The sequence below is a fragment of the Genypterus blacodes genome, unplaced genomic scaffold (assembly GCF_046128005.1).
Source record: "Genypterus blacodes isolate CSIRO-AG114 ecotype Tasmania unplaced genomic scaffold, CSIRO-AGI_Gbla_v1 ptg000090l_1, whole genome shotgun sequence".
NCBI classification, from domain to species: Eukaryota; Metazoa; Chordata; class Actinopteri; order Ophidiiformes; family Ophidiidae; genus Genypterus; species Genypterus blacodes.
Window position 1 is genome coordinate 1,695,001 of NW_027466895.1, and position 27,500 is coordinate 1,722,500.

Sequence of the window (27,500 nt, forward strand, 5' to 3'; positions counted from 1 at the left end):
GCTCTAGAGTTCGCCGCGCCTTCGCTAAAAGGCAGGACCGTGTCGGCGGTGAGTAGAGACGCTGAGAGAAATAGAGAGAGAGCAAGGAACAAACGAGTAGAGAGGAGGACAGACGCAAGGACAGAGCGCAAGCGGAAGGAGAGGAAGAAGAGAGACAAAAAAAAGACAGAAAAAGAGAGTCTAAGTTTAGCTCTGCCCCTGAGGACTCCTCCGCTCAGGTTCCTCTCCTCTTCATTGCCTCCCGTCTTCCTCACCTCCTCCTTTTTTCAATCCATCACAAAATAATTAACTTGCTATAAGTGAAATTAATTCCACTAATTGGTTTTAAAGGTATTTTTGGACAATGATGGAGAGGAGGAGGAGGAAGAGGAGGAGGAAGAGAAGGAGGAGGAGGCTACCTGCTGGCGGCCACTAGGATGTGACCTCGCACAGGCAGGTAGTGAACTCGGCGAACTCTGCGACAGAATGAGGGGTGGAAGCGCGCAGACAACCAGCAACAATCACATCCCCAATTCCTTTCAGCGCTCCACATACGCTTTGCTCTCATTTAACGCTCCTCTTTCTCCTCTCTCTCTCTCCTGCTCTATATATGTGTCACATTAAATTATATATGCCTTTGTCAAACCTGCTTACTGCTGTGGCATTGTTTTCTTCCATCTTTGAGTCATTAAGGTCTGACACAATGAGGCAGGGAATCCATGAAGCAGGGAGAGAAAGAATGAGAAGAAGAGAAGAAGACCCCATGTCGTCCAAGGAGACACGTTTTGTTTTTACAATCTGCAGGTGGAAACATGGTGGAAGCATCATTTTGTCATCCGTTTGTGGTTTATGAGATTTGTGTCCAAAGTTTCAGACAGAATTCCGCTGCGAGGTGACTTTGCTGCTGAATCGGCCTCAAACTGTGATCTAGGAACCCAGATTGAGAACCAAAGATTTCATCAGGACTTTGCACATTTGTCTGCAACCAGCCACAAATGAGTCACAGTGAGTCAGAGCAGACACACCGTCACCAATACCGAATCCACCAGGTGGCTGACAAAGCAGATTGTTTTTACCATAAGAAACTGTTGGTTGAAATAATAAAACCAAAAAAATCTGTTGTTGTTGGATGCCAGGAAGAATGTAGAACAGATCCCAGCGACCACCTCGGGAAAACCGGCCAGGACTTCCCAGAAACTGCCTGGTCCACTGGCACTGAGCTTCAGAACCATTCTCCTGTGAGACGGCAGCATGAGGACGCCATTGAACTTAAACAAGTCCAAGCCGCTCTGTTGTTGCCCAGGTATGACTGTGCGTGTGTGTGTGTGTGTGTGTGTGTGTGTGTGTGTGTGTGTGTGTGTGTGTGTGTGTGTGTGTGTTGGAGAGGCGTGCTTTGACAAGACTCCAGCCATCGCTCTCTTCTTCTGTGGCTTGGATCGGGTTATGTGTTGGGTTTGGTTTTGGACGGGCTCTGTGGTGCTCGCCGTCTAATCTCGCTCCCATTTTTCCTTTACTTCTCTCTCTCTCTCTCTCTCTCTCCCTCTGTCTCTCTCTCTAAAATATGCTGCCAGTTTCCACACACACACAGCGACTAATTAGAAGCGGAGGAGAAAAGGAGGGATAAAAGGAGAGATCAGGAGAAAGAGAGAGAAGAGAGCAAGAGAGCAAGAGAGCAAGAGAGCGAGAGAGCGAGAGAGCAAGGGAGCGAGAGAGCGAGAGAGCAAAAGAGCGAGAGAGCGAGCGAGCAAGAGAGAGACTTGGGGTCCTGTGGGTGAATTATTCATCTTACACCATGACACCTGGGGGCAATCTACCTCTCTGTGAGTCACCGAGTTAAAGTGAGAGTGTAGACTGTATGAGTCAGACCTGCCCGAGAGGATATTAACACCTGTGTGTGTGTGTGTGTGTGTGTGTGTGTGTGTGTGTGTGTGTGTGTGTGTGTGTGTGTGTGTGTGTCTGTCCTGCCACGTATCGTCCCTTAAACCGATCATGCCGCCTACATGTGGAGAGCGTGTAAGCGTAACCTGTGGCGCTCTATCTCTCTCTGTCTCTCTGTCTTTCTCTCTCTCCCTCTCTCTTGCTCGCTCTCTCTCGCACACACACACACACACACACACACACACACATCGAGTCTAATACGCTAGGTCAGCGCAGCACACGGTGTAAATCTTACTCACGCTGAGCCGCAGCCGCGAGCAGAGCCGGCATTAACCAGCAGGGAAGGAACACACAATGCACAAACACACACACACACACAAACACACACAAAGGGACATACGAATGTGAAACACGCACTTCAACACAAATGTTCACAGACACACACACACAGGCACACCATGTCTCCATTAGCTGTATATTGAATTAATAAGTCCCATCATCCTCCTTGCTCATAATACTGTAATCTGCTCCACTGAGGCTCTGTGGCTGTTGACTGGATCATCATCACACTCGGGCCGTCTGCCAGATGAATTATTAAACGCACCATTTCTTACATTTCAAAAGTTTGCCGTCCGCCAAGCAAAAATCAATTCCGGCGCGACGATAAAAGTCGTCTGCTGGAGCTCATTGGAGGCGTTTAATTGACGCTCATGTCCGCCATAAATTACAGTGATTAAGCGCTGGAGTCGGTGCTTTGCTGAAGGACACTCCAGCATGTCACACGACTTGTTAGCGCTACCCTGACTCAGTCGCACCATGTGGGCAATGGATGACAAAGTGTTGAAATATTATTAAATCCTAAGTTGTTGACACACACACACAAACACACACTTATATATACACATAGTGGCAGAGCAGAGAAAGACTCGGAAGGCTTTTTGATGTCTCTATCTTCCGGCGTTCCACTTTCCCCCGGCACCATGCGCGACTTCCTGCTGAAATTAACCAGGCGGCCCTAAAAATAATCCGCCGAGGCGGAGGGAGAGAGGGACGGAGAGGAAAGGAAGAGCGAGAGTGAGAGAGAGGAAGGAGGGAGGGAGTAACAGAGAGGGAAGGGAGATGGATGGGCATCAAGAGGCGATAAGGAAAAGGAAAGATGAAACATGGGATTTAAAGCAGACGGGGGAGAGACAGTGCATACAAAAGAGAGAGAGAGGAGAGCAACAGGAAGTATTTATCCACTTCCTGCCATTAATGTAAGGAAGGTGGTGCAGGACGGACACAATCAGAAGCAGGCGTTACTCCCCCTGGTCAGTAAAGTGACGGTGACACAATGATGTGACACAATCTTCAATTATACAATAAAACGTAATCTTTAAAGGTTTTTTCCTCATTTGACCCCGTGAGAAAGTCAAAAGAGATCAAACACGCACACACCTTCACACACACCTTTGCAGGTGAACCTTGTGGAGTTCAATGTCACCTTGAGGAAGCGAGCAAGCCAGCTGCCGTCATTTGTAATGCACGACTGGGTCTGACCGCACAACCACTTTCTATTAGCCCACCGCACTCCACCCATAATGTATTCAACATACAAACACACACACAAATACACACGCATACAATAGCAGTGATGTATTAGTATTTATGGTGATGGTATCTACCCAAATCCATGAACACACCCACCCACCCACACACACACACACACACACAGCCAACGAACACACATATTTTAACTGTTCTGCAACAATCAAAGAGAGTTTTCTCATAATTAATAGATTAATCAAGGAGTAATGAATGTGGAGTGGCTCCACACAGCGCTGATTAACACCCATGATGGAGGGCTGTGGGCTAAACGCTGCGTCTATCCTTCATTACTGCTCCGGTGATAGCCAAGGTGGTCACCACTTTTGACTCTGACTCTGTGTGTCACTGTGTGTATGTGAGTGAGAGAGCAAGAGAGACAGTGTGTATTGGTGATGACAATGTAATGTAGAAAGAATAGGAAAGTAAAGCGACTCGAGCTTCCACTTCCTTCTGATCAGCTGACTGTGTGTGTGTGTGTGTGTGTGTGTGTGTGTGTGTGTGTGTGTGTGTGTGTGTGTGTGTGTGTGTGTGTATGCGCGTGCATGTGCGTGTGTGTGGAATCACAGCAGCTCCCTCTTCCCAATTAGAGTTTTAATCCATCAGAAGGCTGTTGCTATGGTGTTTTTCTTTCCGTCCAATCAAAGCTGGGCGAGTGAGCACGCTCAGATGAGTGGCACCGCGAGACAACTTCCGACAGTACTGCTCTGTATGGGAGGGAAACAGCGTGACCAAGTACCCAGAGCTACACAATAAAGACTACACAGTAAATACTAGATAGACAAATAAGTAGGAGCGGCAGGGAGGAAAGGAGAGTAACTGTACACATTTTGAACTTGAATCAAACTGTTTTGTATCAAAACATCAAACGATATCATTTCTATAAATTATGAGCAAGTTTCATCACATCACTATAAATAAACAACACTAAAGCAGCTCAACTTAATTAAATAGAAATGAATTCATTATACAATAAATCTAACATATGTTCACCCTAAATAAATAGACGCTTCTCTTCGGGGTGGTTTTCCGTTTTTTGCGTTTATTTAAGCAGGCAGGTCAATTAGCGGGGAATTTTGATTTACTACGACTGCACTGACAACACAGCTGCTCACACTGATCCCAGGAGAAGAGGGGGTACAACTGTGTGTGTGTATGTGTGTGTATCTGTGTGTGTGTGTGTGTGTGTGTGTGTGTGTGTGTGTGTGTGTGTGTGTGTGTGTGTGTGTGTGTGTGTGTGTGTTTGTGTGAGGAAAGTAACAACCCCCAAACAAGAGAAACAAGAGAAACAAACGCATCTTAGGTCTCGTATCTGGCTGCCATGGAGACGGTTCTGTGCAGGTAACACACACACACAGGGAAGTACAACAACTACTGTGACTTGGGGCTTCCTGTGCTACCTGTCTGCAATGTTTGCGTTAAGCACTGTTGCCTTGCGGCAACAAGGTCCTGGGTTTGAATCCCATGCCAGCTCTGAATGCCCTTGAGCAAGGCACTACAAGTCTGTGGGCCTGGAGGCCAAATTTACCTACAGGGATCAATGAAGGGTGACTTCACTAACTTAACTGAACGTAACTTAACCTATCAATAACAAATGTAGCAAAAACCTACGTTGGAAAAACTATTTTGACGAGAAATATCAAATTTTACATGAAAATGCAACTCAACTCATTCCTTAAGTGAAACTCATTGTTATGGTAACGTAACCTACATCCCATGCGTCACACACACTTCTGTTATTGTGTGGACGTTTATAAATAGTTTACAGGAGCTAGGGAATGTAACATACGTAGCATGTACCGAACGCAAGCTTTACCCTCAGCGCATAAATCACGACGGGTGACAGAGAGAGAGACCTGGGGGACGGGGGAGAGACGGATGAAGCTGAGGAGGACGGAGATGAAAAGCAAGTGTCAGAGAGACGGATGGAGACAGGAAAGAGAGCGGGATATATATACGGCGGGTAGCTGCCGTCCTGACCTTGTCTCTTTGCCGGTAAACAGTTTGGATGGAGTGCAGCTGTCGGCAGCACAAAACCTGCCCTGAACTTTGACCCCCGGACACGAGCGGGAACCTGGGAAACAACGCGAAGCGCTGCTGTTTACAAGTGTGACCGAGGACATACTGTACGTGTGTGTGTGTCTCTGACCTTTGCCTCCTTCACATCTATTTCCTGTAGATGTCGAATCATTCTATTCTTAAAACGTCAAAAATGTGTGATTCCCTGTTTTTACACTTCCTGCCTCCTTCTACGTTGCTTTTCTTCCTTTCTTCCTCTCCTTCACCCTGCCACCTTGGACATTGCTGCAGCTCTATGCAACACTAAACCTTGGCACTCTCCATGTTCTTAGAAATGCACTGTTGTGTGTGTGTGTGTGTGTGTGTGTGTGTGTGTGTGTGTGTGTGTGTGTGTGTGTGTGTGTGTGTGTGTGTGTGTGTGTGTGTGTGTGTGTGTGTGTGTGTCACAGTGAGTTATAGGAAGCTTGGGTGATTAACACTGATGGCCACCAGATGCCTGACTTAGAGGTACAGTCACACATGCTTTGTATACACACACACACACACACACACACGCACGCACACACACACAAACACACACACAAAACCGCAGAAGCAAGAAGACAGACAGAAAGCAAAACAGCACACACACACATAGAGAAGGAGTGACAGCAAATGAAAAAACAAGAAGGAACAAGAGACATAAAGGGAGCGACACAAAATGAGTGCGTGTCAAACTTGTGTGTAGCCTGTACACAGCATGCGTGTGTGCATGCATATGTTTGACTTTGTTCTAAAGGACACAGTGTGTGTTTGTTCCCCTCTTGAGCTTGATTTTGTTGTGAGCAAACAACAGGCAAGTGAGGGCAGATGACTGTCACAGCTCTGCGACGTGATCTCAGATCAAAAGCTTTGATTGGCCAGATGCCACAGATGTCGTTTCCTCTTTCCAGCTAGAGTGTGTGTGTGCCAGTGCACGTGCGTGTGCACTAGTGTGTGTGTATGTTTGTGTTGGATGCCCCTCTACCACTCGGACCTATCAGATTGGGCAGTCAGCATGCAGCTGGCTCAGGTTTCGGCTGATGTTGAATTGCCAAAAACAAAACAAAAAATTGGAATAGTAGAAGAAGTCATAAAACAGCTCTGCATATCCGTTTCCCTCCTATTTTAACTGACAGATTTAATGTGATCTTTCCCAGCTAAGGGAACAGATTCGGAGTAAAGGCTTCCATGAGTATCAGGAAACCGTCGCTGTCTAAATCCGGAGCCGTTGAAGTTATTTAGGCCAGTAACTAAAACTTTAGGTCAAGAACCCCGAAAACACTTGTGGAGCTGGTTCTCCTGTCAGCTCCTCAACATGAGCTTTGATGACCTATGATCTATCACCACTTTGGCTCCAGGTCATCTTACTCCAGGAGCATTCTTGTATTTAGTTAAGATTGGTATTAGGGTTACAATTACATTAAGGTAAAGGGAACGGTTGAGGTTTTTGTTAACAAAGTGTAAAAATGTATTGATTGACTGATTTTGCTGCTTTAGGGGAATCGACTTACGAATCCCCCCAAACATCTGTGCTCCGATCGATCACCCCGCTGTGCTGTGACTTGGCTTGCTGCATCATTAACACGTAGCAACCCGCCGTCATACTGATCTGTTAGTCCTGGATATAATTATATTAGGATAAAGCAAAATGTGGGACAATTAGAGTTCATTACGCTGCTGGGGGGGCCTTCATCTGCACCTGCAAAAAGTTCATTGTGATGAGAAAATAATTCTATGAAAGCCTGAATAGAAATCGGAGGTATCAGCCAATTAACCATCCCAGCAGGAAGCCGAGTAAACAACGACCAAAAAGGGGAAAAATGACATGTACCTCTTCAGGAAGAGAAAGAGATGGAGGGTGGAGGGGAGATGAGAGAAGAAGAAGGATGAGGAGGAGATGGAGGAGGAAATTGTTTTAAATGATACAGTTGGTTTCTGACAGCTTTCAAAGGGCCAAAGGAGGCTGAACTTTGACCTCCTCTGTCGCCAGGTAGACCAAATTATCCGGACACCTTGCAACAATCACACCTCCCCGTCTTCCTCTGTCCCGTCTCATCATCCTCGCTTTTTTCCCCCCATCATCCATCCATCTCTCCCCCGCTTCCTGTATATACCGCCCCCCACCTGCCTGCCGGAACATTGTGTTTGTTTAAAACGCTATCGCCACGGTTACCCGTCTACCACTTGGAGGCAATGTCGTTAATCATCAACTTTTATCACACGTCAACTCAGACGACGCAAGCACACCAACATATAAAATTGTCGACTGTACGGTCAAAGACAATGACTCACACACAGTAGAATTGGACTGTGTGATCATGTGGTACATTCATAACCTGTCCCCTGAACTCCTCTACCTCACTCCATTCCCCCTCATCCTTTTATCTGTCTGTCTCTCTGCATTTCTGAGCATGTTGAATCCTTTGGTTGACATGACAACAGACAGGCGATGTCGCGCCTCCTGTCCTGATGACATCATTACAGACGCTAAGCCAAAAAAAGCGGCTACCTCCCCACTCTCTCTCTCTCGCTCTGTTTTTATCTCTCTCTCTCCCTCTCTCTCTCTCCCTCTCTTTATCTCTCTCTCTCTCTCTTGGCTGGGGTTGTACTCAGACGTATTGATCGAGAATACAAATCACAGAAAGGCGGAGTAGAAGAGGAGCGAGGCTGGGCAAAGGGGAGAGAAGGAGAGAGAGAGAGAGAGAGACTTTGGGGTGTATTTACTACAACGTTACATATATTCGGAAGGCGAATCAGTAACTTAACACACAGCTCAGTTTTGATGTCATACATCATACATAAAGAAAACACACATACGTAGCTGGCCGCTTAAAGACGACCGCAAACGCTTCGTGAATACTAGCTTGTTATTGCTTAGACATCATTCCACACACACACACACAAACACAAACACACACAAACACATACTCACACACTCACACCAAAGCTACCCTTCCCCTTTAAGGCAACAATTTGAAAGCCCCCTCCTCTCTCAGGAGCTGGTTATAGACGTGGCTCTTGAGATGGAAACACACACACACACACACACACACACACACGCACGTAGAAGGAGTCCTGTAACAAGCCTGTTTTAGCCATCATGACTCCAGAGTGTGAAAGTGAGTCTGGTCTATTGGGAAGTGGACTGCTCTATAGCGAAACACACACACACACACACACACACATACACCCTAACTATTCCTCTATCTCACACTTGCACGCACACACACATATGGAGTCTGGTCTGTGGGGAAGTGGTCCGTGGAGCACACACATCAAGACTGGCCTAGATAGATGGGATGGCAGGACACACACATACACACACTCAAGGACGCGCTCGTGGCCTATATAGTTGGGTCACTTCATGCCAGAACACCTTACCCTTGTCTTTAAAGGAGGAAAAGGAGGAGGAAAGATGGAGAGAAGAGATGAGTGTGAGAGAGAGAGAGAGAGAGAGAGAGAGAGAGAGAGAGAGAGAGAGTAAAACAGAGGGGTCATCAGAGCAGGGGAGCATTCTAAGACCTCGGTTACATCCCCTCCCCTCTCCCCTGGTGTCCAGCCCTGGTCACTATGGTAACAACAGCTGATAAAAAAAATAGATGACCGGAGGAGAAGAACGCAAAGAGAAGACGACAAGTGCCTAAAACAGAAAAAGAGACAGAAAATGCTCCGTGCCCCAAGGCTGCACAACAGGCTTTTCTTACCCATGATGCTAAGCTGCAGGAGGAGGATAGGAAGGATATTGGATTTTAGACACACACAACACACACACACACACACAGGAGGCAAAAAACTCTCTCTATTCATCCGTGGAAATGCTCTGAACTGATAACTGACTTGACACACAAACACACACACACACACAGGTTTTGAACATTCTTGTGTAGCAAGATGTTCCATGGAATGTCGAGGGAGGGGATTGAATCAGGTGAGGGATGAGCAGTAATCGTTCATTCCTTGTAATTATGCCTTCTTAAAGAGACAAGTCGGTGTGTAAATACATGTACATGCGCACACACGCAGTCATGAAGAGGTTGGTGAAGCTCCTGCAGAGAGCCTGAGGGTGACTAACATTTCTTGTGCCCATTTCTCTTTCTCTCTCTCTCTGTGCTGGAAAGCTATTCTCATGAAAAATAAATGGTGACTAGATGTGTATGTGTGTGTGTGTGTGTGTGTGTGTGTGTGTGTGTGTGTGTGTGTGTGTGTGTGTGTGTGTGAGTGTGTGTGTGTGTGCTGAAAAGTGGTCCAGTGTGGTTCACCTGACGTGTTGTCTGAACAGATTTTCAAAAAAATCTGCGTGTAGGATTAGAGAGATAAATGAGGACAGAGGTTTCATCATTTCACACCCCTGAGCCGGAACACACTGAGGCTGTGCTTACAGATACTTGTGCGTGTGCGTGTGCGTGTGCGTGTGCGTGTGCGTGTGCGTGTGCGTGTGCGTGTGCCTGTGTGAAATATTTGCCACGGGCGCTCATGTGTGACACAGGTCAAAGTTGGGAATGAACCATCGAGCAGCAGATGATGGACTCTGAACTGATGGTCTCTCTCTTGCGCACGCATACGCACACACAAACGCACACAGATGCACACACACACAGACCATTTTGGGGACTTTATTCTATGTTTTAAAGGCGATACATCCTCCTCCTCCTTACAAAAGAGAACGAAAATAAGAACTTAGAGAGGAGAGTAGAGATTCAGAAGGAGAGAGAGAGAGAGAGAGAGAGAGAGAGAGAGAGAGAGAGAGAGAGAGAGAGAGCGAGAGAAAGATGAGTATAACAGAGGAAGCTACAGGTCTGGTGTCATTATTTCCACTTGAGGCTACAGCCAGATAGATACAACAGGAGTGTGTGTTTGTGTGTGTGTGTGTGTGTGTGTGTGTGTGTGTGTGTGTGTGTGTTGGAGAGGTATGACACATAAGCATATGTCAGCGCTGAGCGGAGATTGGACAGATATACACACCGTACAAACACACACATAGGCTGCAGGACAAACACAATGCATACAGGCAGGCAGCCAATGGCATCTGCATGCATGCTCTCTCTCTCTCTCTCTCAAACACACACACACACACACACACACACAGCGTTGCCTTTGCTGGCGTATTGTCCCAAACGCAATGAAGACTGAGGCCCGATAGCACTTAGAGCAGAGGACAGCCTCTGGATGGATTTCCAATACGCAACCAGAGGCTTAAGCAAGACAGAGTCACGGATAATCCTCCCTCTTCCTCCCCCTCCTCCCCCGCTTCTCTCTCTATCCCACTCTTCATCCCTCTGTCTCAGTCTCCGTCGCTCACCCTCTCACTTTCATCTCTTTCTTCCTCTTTTCTCTTTCTCTCTCTCCATTTGCTGCTGCCACCATTTGCTGCTCTATGTCCCTCAGTGTGCTTGCCAGCCTGTCTCTCTCTCTCTCTGTTTTCTCCACTCTCTCCATCCCTCGCTCTCTCATCTCCCTCACGTTGCACTCTGTCAATCTGCGCTCTTGTTCCTCATTTGATCTTGGTCGCCCCTTCCGTCTCTGCTCCTTTTGTCTCTGTCGATGTTTTACGTTAACAGCAGCTGTTGTTGAGTCACATCCCGCAGTCTAAAGTCGTGACACATTCTCACATGCCGACATGAACTAACGTCTTTGAAGCTGATTGGCCTTTAATGGCTAATTACATGCAAATCTACAGCTGCTGCAACTTTAAAACGACATCGCACACACTGTTGCAATATGCTGAGCCTATACGTGCTGAAATACCATCTGTAAACTAAACAGCCCCTCAGTCTGTTAGTGTCATTGTCAGACGGTCCCTTGCAGACAGCAGTGATTTACAGACAGCCAATCAGAGCCGTGGTTGACTTGCATATTGTCGACGCCCACCTGAAGCGGCTCGTTCTCAAAAATGACAGACGGTGGGGCTGGAAACACGCTGCAAAAGCTGAGTTTGGCCAAGAATCTTCACAAAGTCTTCACAGAGCAAAAGGGAACATTACTTAGTTGGTAGTATAAAGGAAAATGTGGCTGTTGTGCCAAATGTTTGCTGCAGAAGTGAACTAAGAAAGGTGGAAATATTGTTATAAAGTGAAGCAAAGGAGGGATATCCATAATGGGTTTGGAGGTACATGATGATGCTGTTTGATCAAAGTGGGTAAGGGTTGAGTGCAAAACACTGTTTCATAGATCAAAACAAAGTGCGTCAGTGTTTGTGTGGGTAATTTTCACCCACTGTTGAGCATAAATTAGTACACTTGCATGTTTAAAAAGACCAAAAAAAGAAGCTCCAATCTTTCAAATACAAAGTTCTAGACGACAGGATCCAACAGAAATATACTTCTTTCAGAATCATTTTAGGGTGACAGACAGATGACACAGCTCTGTTCGACGCAGGTTCCTATCTCTGATCCCGATGTTAGGTAACAGGAGGAATTCACACACTTAACGGTGTGTTGGCGCTTAATTACCCTGATATCCATCTACATCACCCGCACTGATCGATGACTTGGCTGCCTTTGCTGTTTTGCCTGCGCCTGTGGATTCTAATTAAATCACATTTGGGGAAATACGCGATTGAGTTTTTGTCGTGCAGCTGATTCATTTTCAAAGCAAATCTCTGAATACTTCCATGCCTTTTGTGTGTCTTGAAAAGAAGTTGTGCAAAGTTAATTGATCTTTTTTTTTTTTTCTGCCATGCACGCCGCAGCATTTCTTTTAAGGTGACATCAGTGGAATCGTCACATTAATGCGAGGTGATCCAGCAGGTGGCCAACACCCGAGGGTAACCATCGGAAACTAATTAATATCCCAAACGAAGGTATCGCGCCACTGGCACACTGCCCACAGGGAAAATCTACTCACTGATTGCACTGCTGCAAAATGCTGCTGTAATGGCTGTGTGTGTGAGTGTGTGAGTGTGTGAGTGTGTAAGTGTGTGTGTGTGTGTGTGTCCCTCTCCTCTGTGCAGTGACGCGGCTGTGTGTATTTGTGTCAGGGAGACATCAATTACACCTGTAGAGCCTACAGTGCAGTAGTATTGACGAGTCTGGATGGTGTGCGTTTGTCTGCCTGTGTGTGATTGTGTGTGTGTGTGTGTGTGTGTGTGTGTGTGGGGGGGGGGGGGGGGGTTTGAAAGATACGACCGCAGCCATTCATTCGTATAGATCTGGCATTATGTTGATGCATTATGGACTGGCTGGGCTCTCAATGCAATCATGTGTAACATCAGCTCCTCTTGAATTACACAACTACAGCAAAGACAGGAACTAATTGATAACGGGGGGGGGGGGGGGGGGGGGGGGGCGCAAAATCAATATCAGTAACAGAGTCAGTGTGTTATGCGATCAGAAAGAGAACTCTGAACGTTTCCTGTCAGAAGGTAAGATAAAGAGGCTTTTCATCACCCTGTTACTTTCTCTGAGGAAGATTTAGTCTTTTCATTTCCTCCCCTGCTCTTTCACAGGGAGGTCAGAGGTCACGCAGCAGTAGCGAGGCTCTTGCTGTCACGCGGCTTTGAGTTAAAAACTGACCGCTGAAGCATCTGATCAATGCTGGCAGTGGTCGCTAAGCCAAACTATGCTGCCCTGAGCTTGCTCCTTCTGTGCACATGGTGTTCACACTTGGCCTGGTGAACGCCCCAGTACTGCTCACAGCTGCTGAAATAGGCATTTTAATCTAATATGAGTATCATCTGTCATCACTCTGCTGCAGCTTTTACCCTCTCACTCTCTTGTTTTGGGATACCCTCTATGTTTGTGATGTTGTAGGACGTCTGCCCCTGCAATCCCCACCACAGATACATCAAACTCAATATGTGAAGGTAAGGAATGAGAGAGAAGAAGAGGAGCGCCGTAAATACTTTTGTTCTTCAAGAGTCTTCGATAGCTGTCATGTACATGTCAATAATCCAATGAAGGATGAACTGTCCGTGGTGCTGAAGCCACCACCCCGAGGACACAAAACTGTGGCAGTGTTTGCGGTGTGTTAGCAACAAGCCTGAATTTATCTTTTTACAACAACGATTACAGACCTGAATCTAACAGTTTAGGTGCAGTTTGAGTCGTAAAGTTCTCTCCCTGGCCGAGCAGACTGGTGATGACGATGATGATGATGTTGATATTCTCAACGTGAGCTTCTTCCCTCAGCTTGGACGCCAAAAGCACTTTTTGTTGATTGGAGGAGATTATTTGATTACATTATTGGCTGTGGCATCCTGGTAATTGGAGGAAATGTATTCAGTCGGCCCTTTACTTTGTGCAGATTCCACAGTCAGCCGCCCCTCAGGTGATTCTAACCTGTGTGAGCCACAGCCCAGCCATCACTATATCACTTTAGGATGAAGATGATGCAGCCTGTCTATAACCAGGCTATGATCAGCTGCTTCTTGGAACAAACTACTGATGATTCTGCCTCGCTGCGACACAGATGCACACACACACACACGACCACCATCCCCTGTTGCTATGGAACCTGTCGCCAAGGCTAAGGTACTGTATGTGGTTGTGATGAAGGTGGCGGGCGATGACGACGACGACGGAGACGATGATGATGATGATGGTGGTGGTGGTGGTGGTGGCGGTGAAGACGATCACAGCGATCGAGAAACAACGAGTTCCGTGAGACAAATGCGTTGCTGTGCTTTGCTTTCTGCAACGTGGGTGGAAGGAGCGACGCGTAATACTGCGCAATGCAAACAGACCCTTTCCTCACCGTAAAACACACCGCGGCCCCGGATTTCGACACACACACACGTTACGATTTTCCGTTTTTAAATCGCGCAAAAAGTCTTTAAACTCAACTTTGGCCGCGTGTCGTGCGGAACAAACCGCTGTCCTCCGCTGACAGCCCGAAAATAGCTCATCAACCCAGATTCTTAGCAGACAAATAAATCCTGCGGGCCCTCCTGCTGCCACCTGTCATCTCTGTACATTCTCTCTTTCTTTCTCTCTCTCTCTCTCTCCTTCGCTCCGTGAAATCTTGGATTAAAACGTGACAAATACGAGTATCGATTAGTTAGGAGAGGAGGATCGATAGAGTGCATACACGCTGGGCGCCGCTGATTTGGCGCGTTTAACGACGCGCCGTGTGCGTCTGAGACACAGAGGTAAGGGCGAAAATGAAATTAGGTTTATCCCCACAGGGGAATGTTGTAGGTTTGTTGATGAGACGCCCACTGACCGGGTGGGGTGGGGGGGAAGAGGGGGAGGGGGAGAGGATACGTGAGAGAGGATCGAGATTTGGCAACCCACATTGTAGCTTCATTATTTGTACACACACCCTTTGGCTATGAACGTGGCTTTCTGCGCAAAATGTGTCTTAAAGAGGCAACGTTACCTGCCATAAACATGAGAGAGAGAGAGAGAGAGAGAGAGAGAGAGAGAGAGAGAGAGAGAGAGAGAGAGAGAGAGAGCGGCCTCGACCATCTGCTACCTGCAGCCTTGTTGCGCGACTGTACGGAACAACTTCACCTGCTGCACAAACTGCAAATAAAGGGGCCGAGATCAGGGGGAGGGAGAGAAAGTGGCGAAAGAGAGGAGGAGAACTGCATCTGTCCATCTGTTGAAAAGGAGAGAGATGACACCACTTTGCTTTTCCCCTCCCTCCTCCTCCTTCTCCTCCTCCTCCCCATCCCATCCCCATTTCGAGAAGATCATACCTCTCTTACCCCCTCGCTCCCTCCCTCCTTCCCATGCAGTTACAAGATGTTTCTCACTTCTGCACGAATTACAAAAATAGAAGAAAAAAAAGAAGAAGAAACAAAACAACAAGACGCCACGTACCTTGATGGTTCTCAAGGGTGTCCTCCGGGATGTACATGTTTTTGCTTTCATTTACCATAAATATAGTCCGGCGTTATCCCTATAGGTGAATGGCAGAGAGTGAGGAACAGGCTGGAGAGGAGGAGGAGGCGGAGGGGAGATAACACGGGGGGGGGGGAAGCCCCCAAAAATAAATGAAAAATGGGGGGAAAAGGGGGGAAAGAATACAGAACTGCCTGACACGGACAGCTGTGGGTATTCCGTTGGTGTATATATGGGGAGGGCTTCTTCAGATGGAGTGAATATTACCTAATCCCCATGATGGAGGTGAAGGCGAGAAAAAAGAGGGAGCTTTCGGCGGAACCGGTCGGGAAAACGCACCGGTGCATCCCTCGGTACATCCGGGCCCTAGGCGAGAAACATGAGACCAGCACCGCGTTCAATTCAATTCACACACCTCTCTCTCTCCAAATCCCCCCTCTCCCTCTCTCGCTCTCTTTCTTTATCAAAAATAAGGTTTCGGAAGGTTATGGGGCTCAGGCGCTGTCAGTGGTGGTCGCAATGGAAGTGCGCAAAAGACGCATTCGTGCGCATCTTCAGCAGCGTGTCAAAATGTGCGAGGGTGAAGAAGACGAGGAGGTGGTGGTGGAGGTGGCGGCGGCGGAGGAGGGGGAGAAGCAGCAGGAGGAGGAAGAGGAGAGGGTTTGGTGAAAAATGGGAAAAGGAGAAGAGTGTAAATATTCCATCCCGGGTCGCACAGGGTTAAATCTCCCAAAAGGTGGTCGGTTATTCCACGTATCTAGAGCTGAGTCCCCCCAAAAAACACAAGCCAGGCCGTCCTGTCTCATCCGGAGACGGGCTTCTCTGTCATGATCCAGTCCATGGTCCGGCGGTCAGTCTGTCCGTCTGTGTGCCTGTCTGTCTGCCTGCGTGTCTGTCTGTCTCGGTGTGTGTCTCACTGAACGGGAGTTAGAGCTCTCTCACTCTCTCTGTGTGTCTCTCTCTCTCTTCACTCTGCTGCCCCTGCAGCTCAGCTCTGCAGTGATACTGAGAGAGAGAGAGAGAGAGAGAGAGAGGGAGAGAGAGAGAGAGAGAGAGAGAGAGCCCCCACCTCCCCGTGCCTGTAGACGCTTTGACTGTTTCCAGATGTGTGTGTGTGTGTGTGTGTGTGTGTGTGTGCAAGAGGGAGAAAGAGGGAGGGTGGGAGCCTGTTGGCAACAGTAAGAACTGGAGAAGTGGCGGCTGGCATCCAGATGATGATGATGATGATGATGATGATGATGAAGAGGATGATAGAGTGTGTGTGCGTGTGTGTAAGGGGCGCCAAAAAACTCAAAATGAGAAGAAGAAGAGAAGAGAATGGTGGCTGGAAGAGTGACCATGAGTGTGTGTGTGTGTGTGTGTGTGTGAGAGGGGGGGTAAGGAGCTGGAATCTGTGCTCTGCTTCGTGCTGGATGAGGAAGGATGGGTGATTTTCAGTGTACTCTCATGTGATGTAGCTGCAGTGTGGTGCTGGTGCACATCTGGACTGCCTCAGCTGGGCTCTTTTCTTTGGCTGCGGCTGTGTTTACACAGACACTAAAGATCTGGTTTTTCAGCTCTTTCATGACTCAAGCTCTGATCTTTTCACTGCTCTCTAAACAGGGAGGAAAAACCACAGGGGACACCGATTTTCAGATATCCGCGTCCATGACTGTAAATGGAGACAAAGCACACGGAGGACAGCGTAATGCGTTTTCAGGAAGTCCCGCGTTTATAACCTACAGTAATCTTGTTTATCGACAGCAGATTTAAAGAATTCAATTATGTCTTCTTTTCCCCCCTTTGCCTCAAGGACATTGAAGTGTGTTTCCCCATTTCACTCCACATGGCTGCAAACTCATTTGTCCCTGCCCCCCCCTGGAGCTCCCACAGTCATTTTCTGGAGACATGGGCCCCATTTTCTCAGGTGACATGACAACGGAACAAAGCTCATTTGGAAGTAAAATGTCAAGCAAAGTCAAACAGATCATAAGTGGATATCTATGGATCGGCTCCAGGCTTTGAGGTCACAATGCACCGCGGCCTCTGGGATCAAACTTCCACAGCACAAACACGACAGAGACAGAAACTCGCTCTTCCTTTGATACTTTTCAGTTTCTGGTGCTATTCTGACAACCACAGTTTCTCTCTTCTCTCTCAGTCACAGAACACAAAGCTTCACAACGCTGGAATTGTGGAGTTCATTAATACAACAGGACGTATGGCACAGAGCTGCGTCTCCACGTTCTAATTATGGCGCCGGCCGTCCCCTTTAATTGTCTGATATTGTATATGAACTTAACAAACGCACAGGCCTCATGTCAGTCTGACTGCAGGCTGTAATCAGGAGGTGAATCTGATGACAAACCCGTCTGCATTCATCTCCCGCCCACCAGCGCGTCACACAATTCAACTTCCTCATCTGCGTCTGTCGCCACAAAGGAGACGAGACAACGGACAAATTGTTCCATTGATGACATTTGACAGGCGGATTGTCGTTTTCAGAACAATGCACGGCGCTTTGTGATAAAGATGTGATATACACTACAATGCAAAACAACACCCTCATCTTCTTCTTTTTGTACATTGTGCAGCCTTATTTTCTACACTTTCAAGATTCTAACACTGGTAGATGTTTGTATTAGCAGAAAAGAGATCTTTCACAGTGCGAAAATGCAGTTCTTGTTTTGCAAAGGCTGAAATATTGGTGCGTTAACCTATTGGCAGCCAATCAGATGACCAAGGGGCCACACTGTGATATTGGGACAGATGGACAGTGAGTGACATCATGGCCGTCTGAGTCTGTCTCTCTCACTCTGCTGCTAGTTCATCTGCTAAATCGGCCTCGCTTTTAGTGCACTTGCTGGTGGATGGAAGCGGAGGGATTGGCATGTGAGGGCAGGTCGTGGGAACAGACACTCGGACCCAGGGGAGAGTACACACACACACACACAGATGCAAATGCACAGTCTAATCCAGCTGCGCATGCAATTTCAATTCTATTTCTGACTTTACTTTATTTGTAGTTCATGACCCCTTTGTGTGTGTGTGTGTGTGTGTGTGTGTGTGTGTGTGTGTGTGTGTGTGTGCGACTCTAAAACTCAGGCGGTCTCTGGGAACCACTGCGGGGACAAACACACAGACAGGAATCAAAACGATGGGGTCCCGCATTGGAAAACTTAAGAAAAAAGTGGCGGTTAGTCAAAGGGGGGATTTTATTTCTGATTCAGAAATTATGAGGATAATTGTTGGACATGTGCATCATATCAACCCGTTTAACACATTTAGTGAATGATCAACTGAGGGATAAAAGAAGTAAAACAATCTTCCCTTTGGAAGTTGAGGATGATGATCCCAGCTGTCCATCTGTCCCTTAGCAGCAGAGGTCATTGGGCTGAAATTACGCAATGCTTCCCCCTATGTAAGATATAGATTTTCTTTGCTTCTCACTGGTTGTACAATCCCTATGTAGCCATGTTTCAACGCACTTTGTCTGTTCCACCGTCATTTAAATGGATTAAAATGATTTAAGTAAGAGTTTTGTTTCAACAGCTTGTAAGTGACACAGTGACATCATAATTCACTTTTATTATTTTGCCTACTATTTTTTTCTACTGCGTTAGAAAAAAGATTCCTTTAAATCTATTTTAAATCTGGATACATGATTTAACCCTCTTTGTTTGACCGTTAAGGCACAAAAACAATACCTATTCCAATGTTTACTTTCAACAAACTGCTCACTGGCTTTACCCTATTACCCATCCTGCCTGTCAGCCAATCACGACACAGCCCAGCCCTGCCCCCACCAATCAGAGACAAGTAGTTGATTCTGACTGAATGACTATTGACAGAATTGAACGGCTGATGGAACTCATAAGCCTCATCATTGACAAACACACATACATACCCTGACGGGAAGATAAGACACCATCCTAACAAACACACATATCTCTCTTTGAGCATGTACATACACACACAAACACAGAGGCCAAATACAGTAGAAATGTGTGTGTGTTGATGAAGAATACGACATAATTAGTTTTTATCAATACATCAAAGTCCAGTTAGGGACAACTCCCCTCATACACAGCAGCAAAGCCGAATATGACTGCCAAGCAAGCAAACCGATACAGCGTAATACAAATATGGGAGATATGGATTCGAAGGGCTTACTGTCCTGAAAATTTTATTTCATTCCAGCGGTCCTGTATCAGTTCCTGTACTGTCCTTGAGGATTCATTTACCTAACAGAAAGGTGCTGTGCCTAGCCTGAACCCTGGAGTCAGGTGCAGAATATGTTTGTGATACTGCTTATGTATAATCCAGGGAATAAGGAGAGTAAAGCTCTTTACACAGCAGCTGAATAAACACACAAAGATGTTGGATCCTTAAGACTTAAAGTGGACTTTAAGAACAGAACATCATAAGCGTTAACCCTTGAGCAGGAGGAGGGTGTTGCCTAGCCAATAACTTGATCACTTGATTAATTACTGGGTATCAAAAATTCTCAAAAATGCTTTAGATTGGTTGTTAAACAAAGTATTTAAAACTGTGCGATGTCCTTATGAATATGCTGCAGGAGTTTTATGTGTCCTTAACCAGAAAACTAACAGCAGTCACACAATCCGATTTATTTTTACATGTATGATGATGGGAAATGTTTCACAGAAAGAGAAATGGATATGTGAAACTGAGGCTGGGTTGTTTTTGAATGTCAATGTAGTTTTGTATCAATACATTCCTGGTGACTGGGTAGTTATTGAATTTGTAAAGATTTGAGCTGTGGGTTGGTGCCGCTTTTGCTTTCCACCTCCTCCTTCCCTCAAATAAAACGATAAAGCAGGCTCGGGTGGTTTTATTTAGCCATTTGCTGCCCCCTAGTGGCGCTAATGGGAGATGCCGCTGTAGCAGTGTAAGCTTGTACAGTAAATACAGTCAGAGATAACATGCAACTGGTCTAAAAAGCTTAAAAATACAGTGAATGGATAGGAAATAAGCATCAACCCATCTTAACCAAAACCCTCAGTGAACATTTAAGACATATTAGATTAGGGTTATCTGGGTAATTTTAAATATTAAAGTGTACAACATATTTCCTTAGTTAAGCATTGTGACCCGTTTTTCATTCAATGAAGGCGGTGAAGCACCCTGTCACCGAACATTGTATGATGGTAAATTTCGCCAAGCAGAAAGGAAGATGAAGCCAAAGCCAACGACAACAATGTACAACAATGTCTAACAGAAAAAAGTACCCGCACAAAGCACCTAAATTCTTCTGCAACAACAAACAAACAACGCATACAGCGTACAGTTACACACCACCACCTTAAAAGCAGTATTCATCGTGATTTTTGGTTAAAATTAGCTGTGTATCTAGCTAAAAAGCCGTTTGGCACACCTGATTAATAAACTATAACAAATAAATTATCTGGATAAATTAAACACTTCAGGCTGGTGAATTTAAAGGTAAGATAAAATAAGATAATCCCTTATTCGCCCCACAACGGGAAAATTCACATTGTTACAGCAGCAAAGTGGATAGTGCAAAAAAATAATAAAGTTATTCGACTTACCGGAGAAAACTTTGTGGAGTCTCACGTTCCGCCATCTGTCCTTAATTAATTGTTGTAATTGTTGACTTTAATTAATTATTCCATTAAATGTGTGTGTGTGTGGGGGGGGGGGGGTTCAAATATGTTTTCAATAAATTAATACTGTTGACGTAGTTCGTAGTTCCATTCATCGATCGATTATTCACAGTCGATCGATGCGCCTGAGCTCTCTGAGCTCTACAAGCCTTGTCTAGTTGTTTACAATCTCACTCATCCAACATGGCCGTTGACTAACTCATCCGCAGTTAGAGCGCGATAAAGCTTTTAAATATCAATATTATTGGTGACATTTCGCAGACTAGGCGACGTCGCAGTGACCGATTCACTTGTCTCTCTCAACCCGTCGCCGTTTTGAATAGTAGTAGGCTTTGCTCGTTATTCCTTAACCGTTGAAGCTAGCTCTGAAGCTAAGTGATCCATAAGGAACAATGACAGCTACTTGTGCGGGTAGCGGCAGCAGCTGTCTCACCGCAAAGGGGCTGGATATCAGCTTGGCCGCTCTGAAGCGACAAGACCCGTACATCAATAACATCGTGGACGTGGCCAGCCAAGTGGCTCTGTACACCTATAACAACAGGGCGAACGAATGGGTACATTTTCACTTTGATCGTCATTACAGTTAGCTTAGCGACGTCATCACCTTCAATGCGCGCTTGATTCATTTACTTTATTGGCGCGGGACGATAAACGCACTAGATCTGCATATCAAGACTTCAAATCGCCTCCTTCTTCTGAGTTCAACTTCAGACAGATGTCTGACAGGCTGAAACACAAGTTTAATGAATATATATATACGTTTTATGAATGAAGTGCTGTTAAGACTTCATTATTATTGTTGTTTGACTGAGACTGAGATGATTTATCCTCACTTCGATCAATAGAATGATTTGCTGTGGTTGTGTGTGTTTTCAGGAGAAGACAGAAGTGGAAGGGACCCTTTTTATCTACACAAGGTAATACATAACCTGCTGTTGAATGTCGATGCAAATGTCAAACATGCTTCTTCCCATGACAGAGAATGAGAGTTCAGACTTCACTGTGACTGTAATGACAGAGTTTCATCTTGTGACCTCATGACCTGTGGTTGGAGTGGTGGGTTAGTGACAGGTGCCAAAATTATATAGGTCAACACTGAGAAATGCACTTTTCCATTTGCCTCCCTTACTTTGGAGGTCACAGGTAAGAGTCAGGGGCTTCAACATGTGGCTCAGGAGCGTTTCAGTATAGGGAAGGATGCATGCTTTCCTTATCATGCCATGTGACTTTATTACAGTTTGTTTAAATTAATATGTCAGCCCTCCTTATATAGAAACTAAGTATGTTTTGTAAAATTAAAAGCCTTACCTGAAGTTCATTATTTGCTATGTGTGACTTAGTGTCTAAAAGGTTTTTTAGTATAACTTACATTTATTATAACTTGTCCTACTTTAGTGTTTATTATAATTACATTAGAGTGTGTTGGTCAATTACTTGATTCGTTAGTGTAAACATCCTCATAATTGGTGCAGCTTTCTCAGTGATAATTGCAGGACGTTACTCTGCTGAAGTGTCTTTTAGTTTTGCATTATGGATTGCAGATTCTTATGTGAATGTTTGTGCTGTGTGTTCTCTCTGTGTGTTAGACTGGCATCTCCCAGGCACGGTTTCACCATCATGAACAGGCTGAGCATGGAGAACCTGACTGAGCCCATCACCAAAGACCTGGACTTCCAGCTGCAAGATCCCTTCTTGCTCTACCGCAATGCACGGCGTAAGGGGGAACACACACACACACATACACACACCACTAATATCTGTTCAATTTAATGTAAAATCTTGCCCAACAAGCCTGAATCAAAAGAAATTATTTGGCTTGTAGTTATTATGTGGGGGTTCAGGCAATGTAGATTATACTGACAGTAGACCAAAAAAAATATATGAGCTTGTAAACAAGTGGATTCATGTTACAAAAACCTTAAAACTTTGGCTGTGTGAATACATAAACCACCTTGAAATTGGAGGACAGTAAGAGACCAATAGCAAGAGAAACGGAGACTTAAACAGTCCTCAGTTTCAGATTCATTTTAGTTAGTCATTTATTTCCGAGAGCTGAGGATAAAGATCTGTTTATGTTTCTGAAGCATCATTGTCTGCATCACTTCTTGTAACTCCTCGTGTTGTTACGCTGCGTAGAACATTTAGCATGCTGTTCTTTTCAGCAGGGAGCAGTAGTGCCATAAAAGGAACAAAGGTATTCTGGTGTCATCTCAGCCTGTCTCCATTTGTGTGTCTGAGACCTGCATCTGGCTTACACACACACACGCACGCACACACACACACACGTTCATTAAAATGTGCCTGCAGGAGAAGAATCTGACAACACTACACAACCAGCTTGTAGAGATAAGATACACGGCAACAGCCAGTGATAACGTAAACACACACTCAGGCACTGCTGACACACACGGATCTGCATTCCCTCGCTCCCCTTCTGTCTCCGTGGTGGTCTCACACTCTCCGCTGGGCTCAGTAAGAGGCAGGTGGAATGCTGTGTTTAGATATCGCCGCGTTCCTTTTGCGCTGGGTTTGATTCCCCTCGCCTGCATTCCTGCATCAATCTCGCTGACATGTACACAACACTCATTACAAAGCTTCCCCAAGGCGCACTGATGAAATGTGTACGCAGTAAACTTACAACGCAACGTGCACGCGCCTTTTTAATCCAGTTTTTTAAAAGCATTCGGGACATACTGGAGGTGAACCCTGCTCGTAAATGGCTTTAGGATGCAGGCGGGCAAGTCACTGATGAGGCCATCAGGTGAGCCATTTGTGTCATGGTAGGGTAATAACTTTAAAAGGCAGAACCCACAGCTCTGTTGATGACTGTGTACTCCGATAAAAAGGAAATATGGGGCCGGGGCAGTGTGAGATGGTGGCGTGCCTTTGTGTGTGTGCAGACGCAATCCTCAGCGGCTCCCAGCTGATTACACTGTATTGGTTGGCAATAAAACAACCAAATGAGGCAAAATGAAGTATGGTTGTAATCACAAAGATTTTTATCACCGTAGTTGCTGTAATTTACCAGGATTGTTTGACCTTATATGACATTTTTCATATCCAGATACGTGAAGGTTTGAGCCTGACTGATAAAGCTGGTATTTACAGGATGACTGTATATGTGTGTGTGTGTGTGTTTGTGTGTGCGTGCGTGTTGAACAGGAGTTGTTCCTAGCAGACTGCACCAACAGGACCACTGCTTGGTTCACAAAAAACTCCTTTTCCACGGGCTAACATTTGATCCGCAGAACTTTTTTGGAGCCTGTGGCCCCGCGGGCTGTTAGTAAGGCCGGCAGTCCTGCTGTGTCGTGACCCCTGTGGGGAAGGGGTCGTGGAATCTTATCGTTAGACAAACATGTGGCTCTCTGTGCTGCCGTTACTTCCTGGAATGGCACTTGGCACAAAGTGGCACCCCAAGGCTAAAAATAAAACGGCGGAGATACACCACAGAGCAGGGCGAGACTCGGAGCAGAGTAAATCATTATTGGTCTGGCATACGGCACCAGTGTGGAGGAGCTGTGTGGAGAGGCTTATTTGCAGAAAATCCACATTTTAGACTTGTTGCAGTTGAGAGCCGCTGTCGTTTGGCTGTTGACCAATTTGGATGGAGGCAGGTTATTTCTGATTTAGTTTGCACACAACAATGAAAGAATGATAAGCAATGAAAACGGCAATCAACAAACTGCATAAAAAGTGCGGCGAGAGGCATTAAGTAAGAGGATTCACAAAAGCCTCACCTGAAGCTAACAGTAGGAATGCACACTATATAAGAACTTCCCCTGGCCTGCTGTATGAGCTGAGTCTTACCTCCAGGTCGCACATACGTGTATCCCAGGTCTCTCTCTGACACCAGCAGGCCCTTATATCTGACCTCGGGTTCCTCCTCCAGCCGCTCGTGTTTAGGTTTCCTCTGAAACAGCCCTCTCAGCATGGCTCTGTTATCACCTCACAATCCAGGAGCAACTGAGCCTTTTTATGATTGAAGGTTTGAAGGTTTTGAGCTTGGATATTTCCTTCAAAAGGCAGAAGGAAGACAAAGCCAGGTGTTTCTTCTGTAGGTTGATATATCTTCTTGCTACAGCCACGATGTGAATAATACTACTCGGCAAAGACCTATATGTTGCTCTTGGTAAAAGTCAAAATCCCTGTTGTCCAGTCAGGTGGTGGGCGCACGTATGGCGATGGCAACGGCTGTGGCGATGCCGCTTTCAAACTCGCCTCACCGGCTGTGTCTTCTCAGATTAAAGCCTCAGTAGCAGAGGATGCTAAGAGTCATTGACATCCCGTTCCCGTACAAACAAAGGAACGGCAGTTCCTCGCAGACGTGGATGCGATGACAATACAAGCGGCGATGCCTGACGAACCCTCAGCAAGCTAAACGCAGGCAGTTCCTCATGACTGATTCAGAGTTCTCTCTCTCTTTCTCTCTCTCTCGCTCTCCCTGTCTCTATGTCTTCACAGAGCAGAAGCACACCTAATCCTTGGGCCAACAATGCTGCTGCTCTCAACTTACTATGACTTCTCACTGTTCCCGGCAGATAAAAATGTCTGCATGGACCAGTCTGTGAACTTTATAATTGTCAAGATAAACAAAAATCTAAATCACGTGCAGTGATTGAAGCACAGAGCAGGAATGTTTGGAGTTAAGTTGTCCAAACAGTTTAAATAACAGGTCAATTGCTTGAGTGAGTGCAGCTCCACGTGTCTCTCCGGTGAATCCACTCTGGGTCTGCTGTTTTGGGGTGGTAAGGTTCTCTCGTTGCCCTCAAGTTCTCACCAGACACTTGCGGTTGGAATTCTCAAAAAAAGCCTTGCTCAGAATCAAACCGGATGCCGTCATGTTTTGGAAATTGTCCAGCTTTGCGTGTATCTCAGGCTCCAGTCGTCCTCCTGTTGGAAGTTATCAGTCCATGTGCTGCAACACTTCCCAGCCCCACTTCACTTAGTTTGGCTGGCTGCTGTTAGAGCGTCGACATCTCTCCTCTCTCTATCTTCAGAGAGGTGGGTCTCATACAATTCAGGGAGACGGAAAAGGAATAGCTCCTTGTCCAGCTGTCTTGTCTGCTGCTCTCTCTCTCTTTCTCTTTCTCTTTCTTTCTCTCTCCTGAAGTTCTCCGCTGCTCTAAACGTTTCCCCTCTGCTGGAGTCGGATGATAATCTCCTTGACACACTCGACTCTCTGCCTATTTCATCTCTGTCTCGTTATGTTCACGGCGTTTCCCAGCTCTCCAGTTTCGTCTGTCCCTCCGTCACTGTCATCTTCACTGAGCCCTAAGTGGTCGTGACTCAGACAAGTCTCTCAGTGCACTTACTTATTTTGTACTGGGTTGGTTTTCCCAGGCTCTCTCTCTCTCTCTCTCTCTCTCTCTCTCTCTCTCTCTCTCTCTCTCTCTCTCTCTCTCTCTCTCTCTCTCTCTCTCTCTCTCTCTCTCTCTCTCTCTCTCTCTCTCTCTCTCTCTCTCTCTCTCTCTCTCTCTCTCTCTCTCTCTCTCTCTCTCTCTCTCTCTCCCCTCCCTCCCTCCCTCCCCCTCCTCCTCCTCTCTGGCTCTCTCTGGCTGTGTGTGTGTGTGTCTCGTCCTCATGCATACTGACCTCGATGGCTTGTCCAACCTCAGTCATAGCCAAGTTTGTGTGTATTTTTGTGTACGTCTATCTTTCAGTGTGTGTGCACTGTGCATGTTTGATAGCATTGCGATGTTAATCCCATTCACTGCGTAGACTAGACTCCATTTTGGGACCTGTCTCTGAAGTATGTGTGTGTGCGTGTCCGTGTGTGTGTGTGTGTGTGTGTGTGTGTGTGTGAGGCACTGGGCAGCGTCTTTTCTTGTCTTGTTTGAGTATTGTTTGGTATATTCTTTTTCCGTGCGAGTAAATGTCTTTGTGAGGACTGTTGACACAAAATCTCTCTTTGCTTACTAAAATTGGACAATACACAGCAAGGCTTCCTCATTCAACAAGCTGTCAGGATGAAAATAGTGAAAGGAGTCACTATGTAATATGATGCAGTGCACTTCTGCAGTGTAGTGGCCTGACAGATGAGTGTTAGTGTTGCTCTTTTCCTCTCTAACTGGCCATGTTTATGTGACTCCTGGGGCCCATGTTTCAGCGTGACATGTTTAGTTGGAAAATGGCTCATTTTAAATCCCGAGTTTAGACCCAGGGCAGCTAAACCGGCGTGCGTGTCCGTTGAGCTTATGTTGATTTCATAGCGAGCTAGTGGGCGTATACACATTCATTTTATTAGAGGTGTATGTCCAGCCGCTCCTTTAATATGTTTCACCTGCTAATATGATTTTAGAGAAGACTAGAACCTCCTGATAGCACCAGTGTGATTGAATACTTTAAGCTGCATGAGGATTCGCTTCAAACATCACTTCTCTCTCTGTCCCCCTAGTGGTCATCCATGGGATCTGGTTCTATGATAAAGGGGACTGTCAGCGCATTGCACAGAGGATGAAGAAGTAAGTGCATCATAATAGTTACCTTTGTTTTTAGAAATCCAATGAGATGCTAAAATGAAATTATCAAATCAAATGATGCTAAATTTTGAGAGATGACAACCTGTGTGATAGATGAAGTAGTCACAAAATATGTGTGTGTGTGTGTGTGT

At 46.0% G+C, this 27,500-nt stretch overlaps 2 protein-coding genes across 4 annotated transcripts in view; one reads left to right on the forward strand and one right to left on the reverse strand.

Annotated features, from left to right (window-relative positions):
* The window catches only part of LOC143007513 (voltage-dependent L-type calcium channel subunit alpha-1C-like), an 84,125-nt gene extending 68,846 nt beyond the window's left edge, over positions 1 to 15,279 (reverse strand). Inside the window, exon 1 of the mRNA XM_076158892.1 lies at positions 15,243 to 15,279. Coding sequence (XP_076015007.1) covers positions 15,243 to 15,279 — 37 coding nt within the window. The remainder of the gene's footprint in view (positions 1 to 15,242) is intronic.
* Positions 15,280 to 21,063: 5,784 nt separating this feature from the next.
* The window catches only part of dcp1b (decapping mRNA 1B), a 10,151-nt gene continuing 3,714 nt past the window's right edge, over positions 21,064 to 27,500 (forward strand). For all 3 annotated transcript variants that reach the window (XM_076158961.1, XM_076158963.1, XM_076158962.1), the window contains exons 1-4: positions 21,064 to 21,444; positions 21,767 to 21,807; positions 22,477 to 22,604; positions 27,285 to 27,351. In XM_076158961.1, coding sequence (XP_076015076.1) covers positions 21,283 to 21,444; positions 21,767 to 21,807; positions 22,477 to 22,604; positions 27,285 to 27,351 — 398 coding nt within the window. In that variant the 5' untranslated portion in view covers positions 21,064 to 21,282. The remainder of the gene's footprint in view (positions 21,445 to 21,766; positions 21,808 to 22,476; positions 22,605 to 27,284; positions 27,352 to 27,500) is intronic.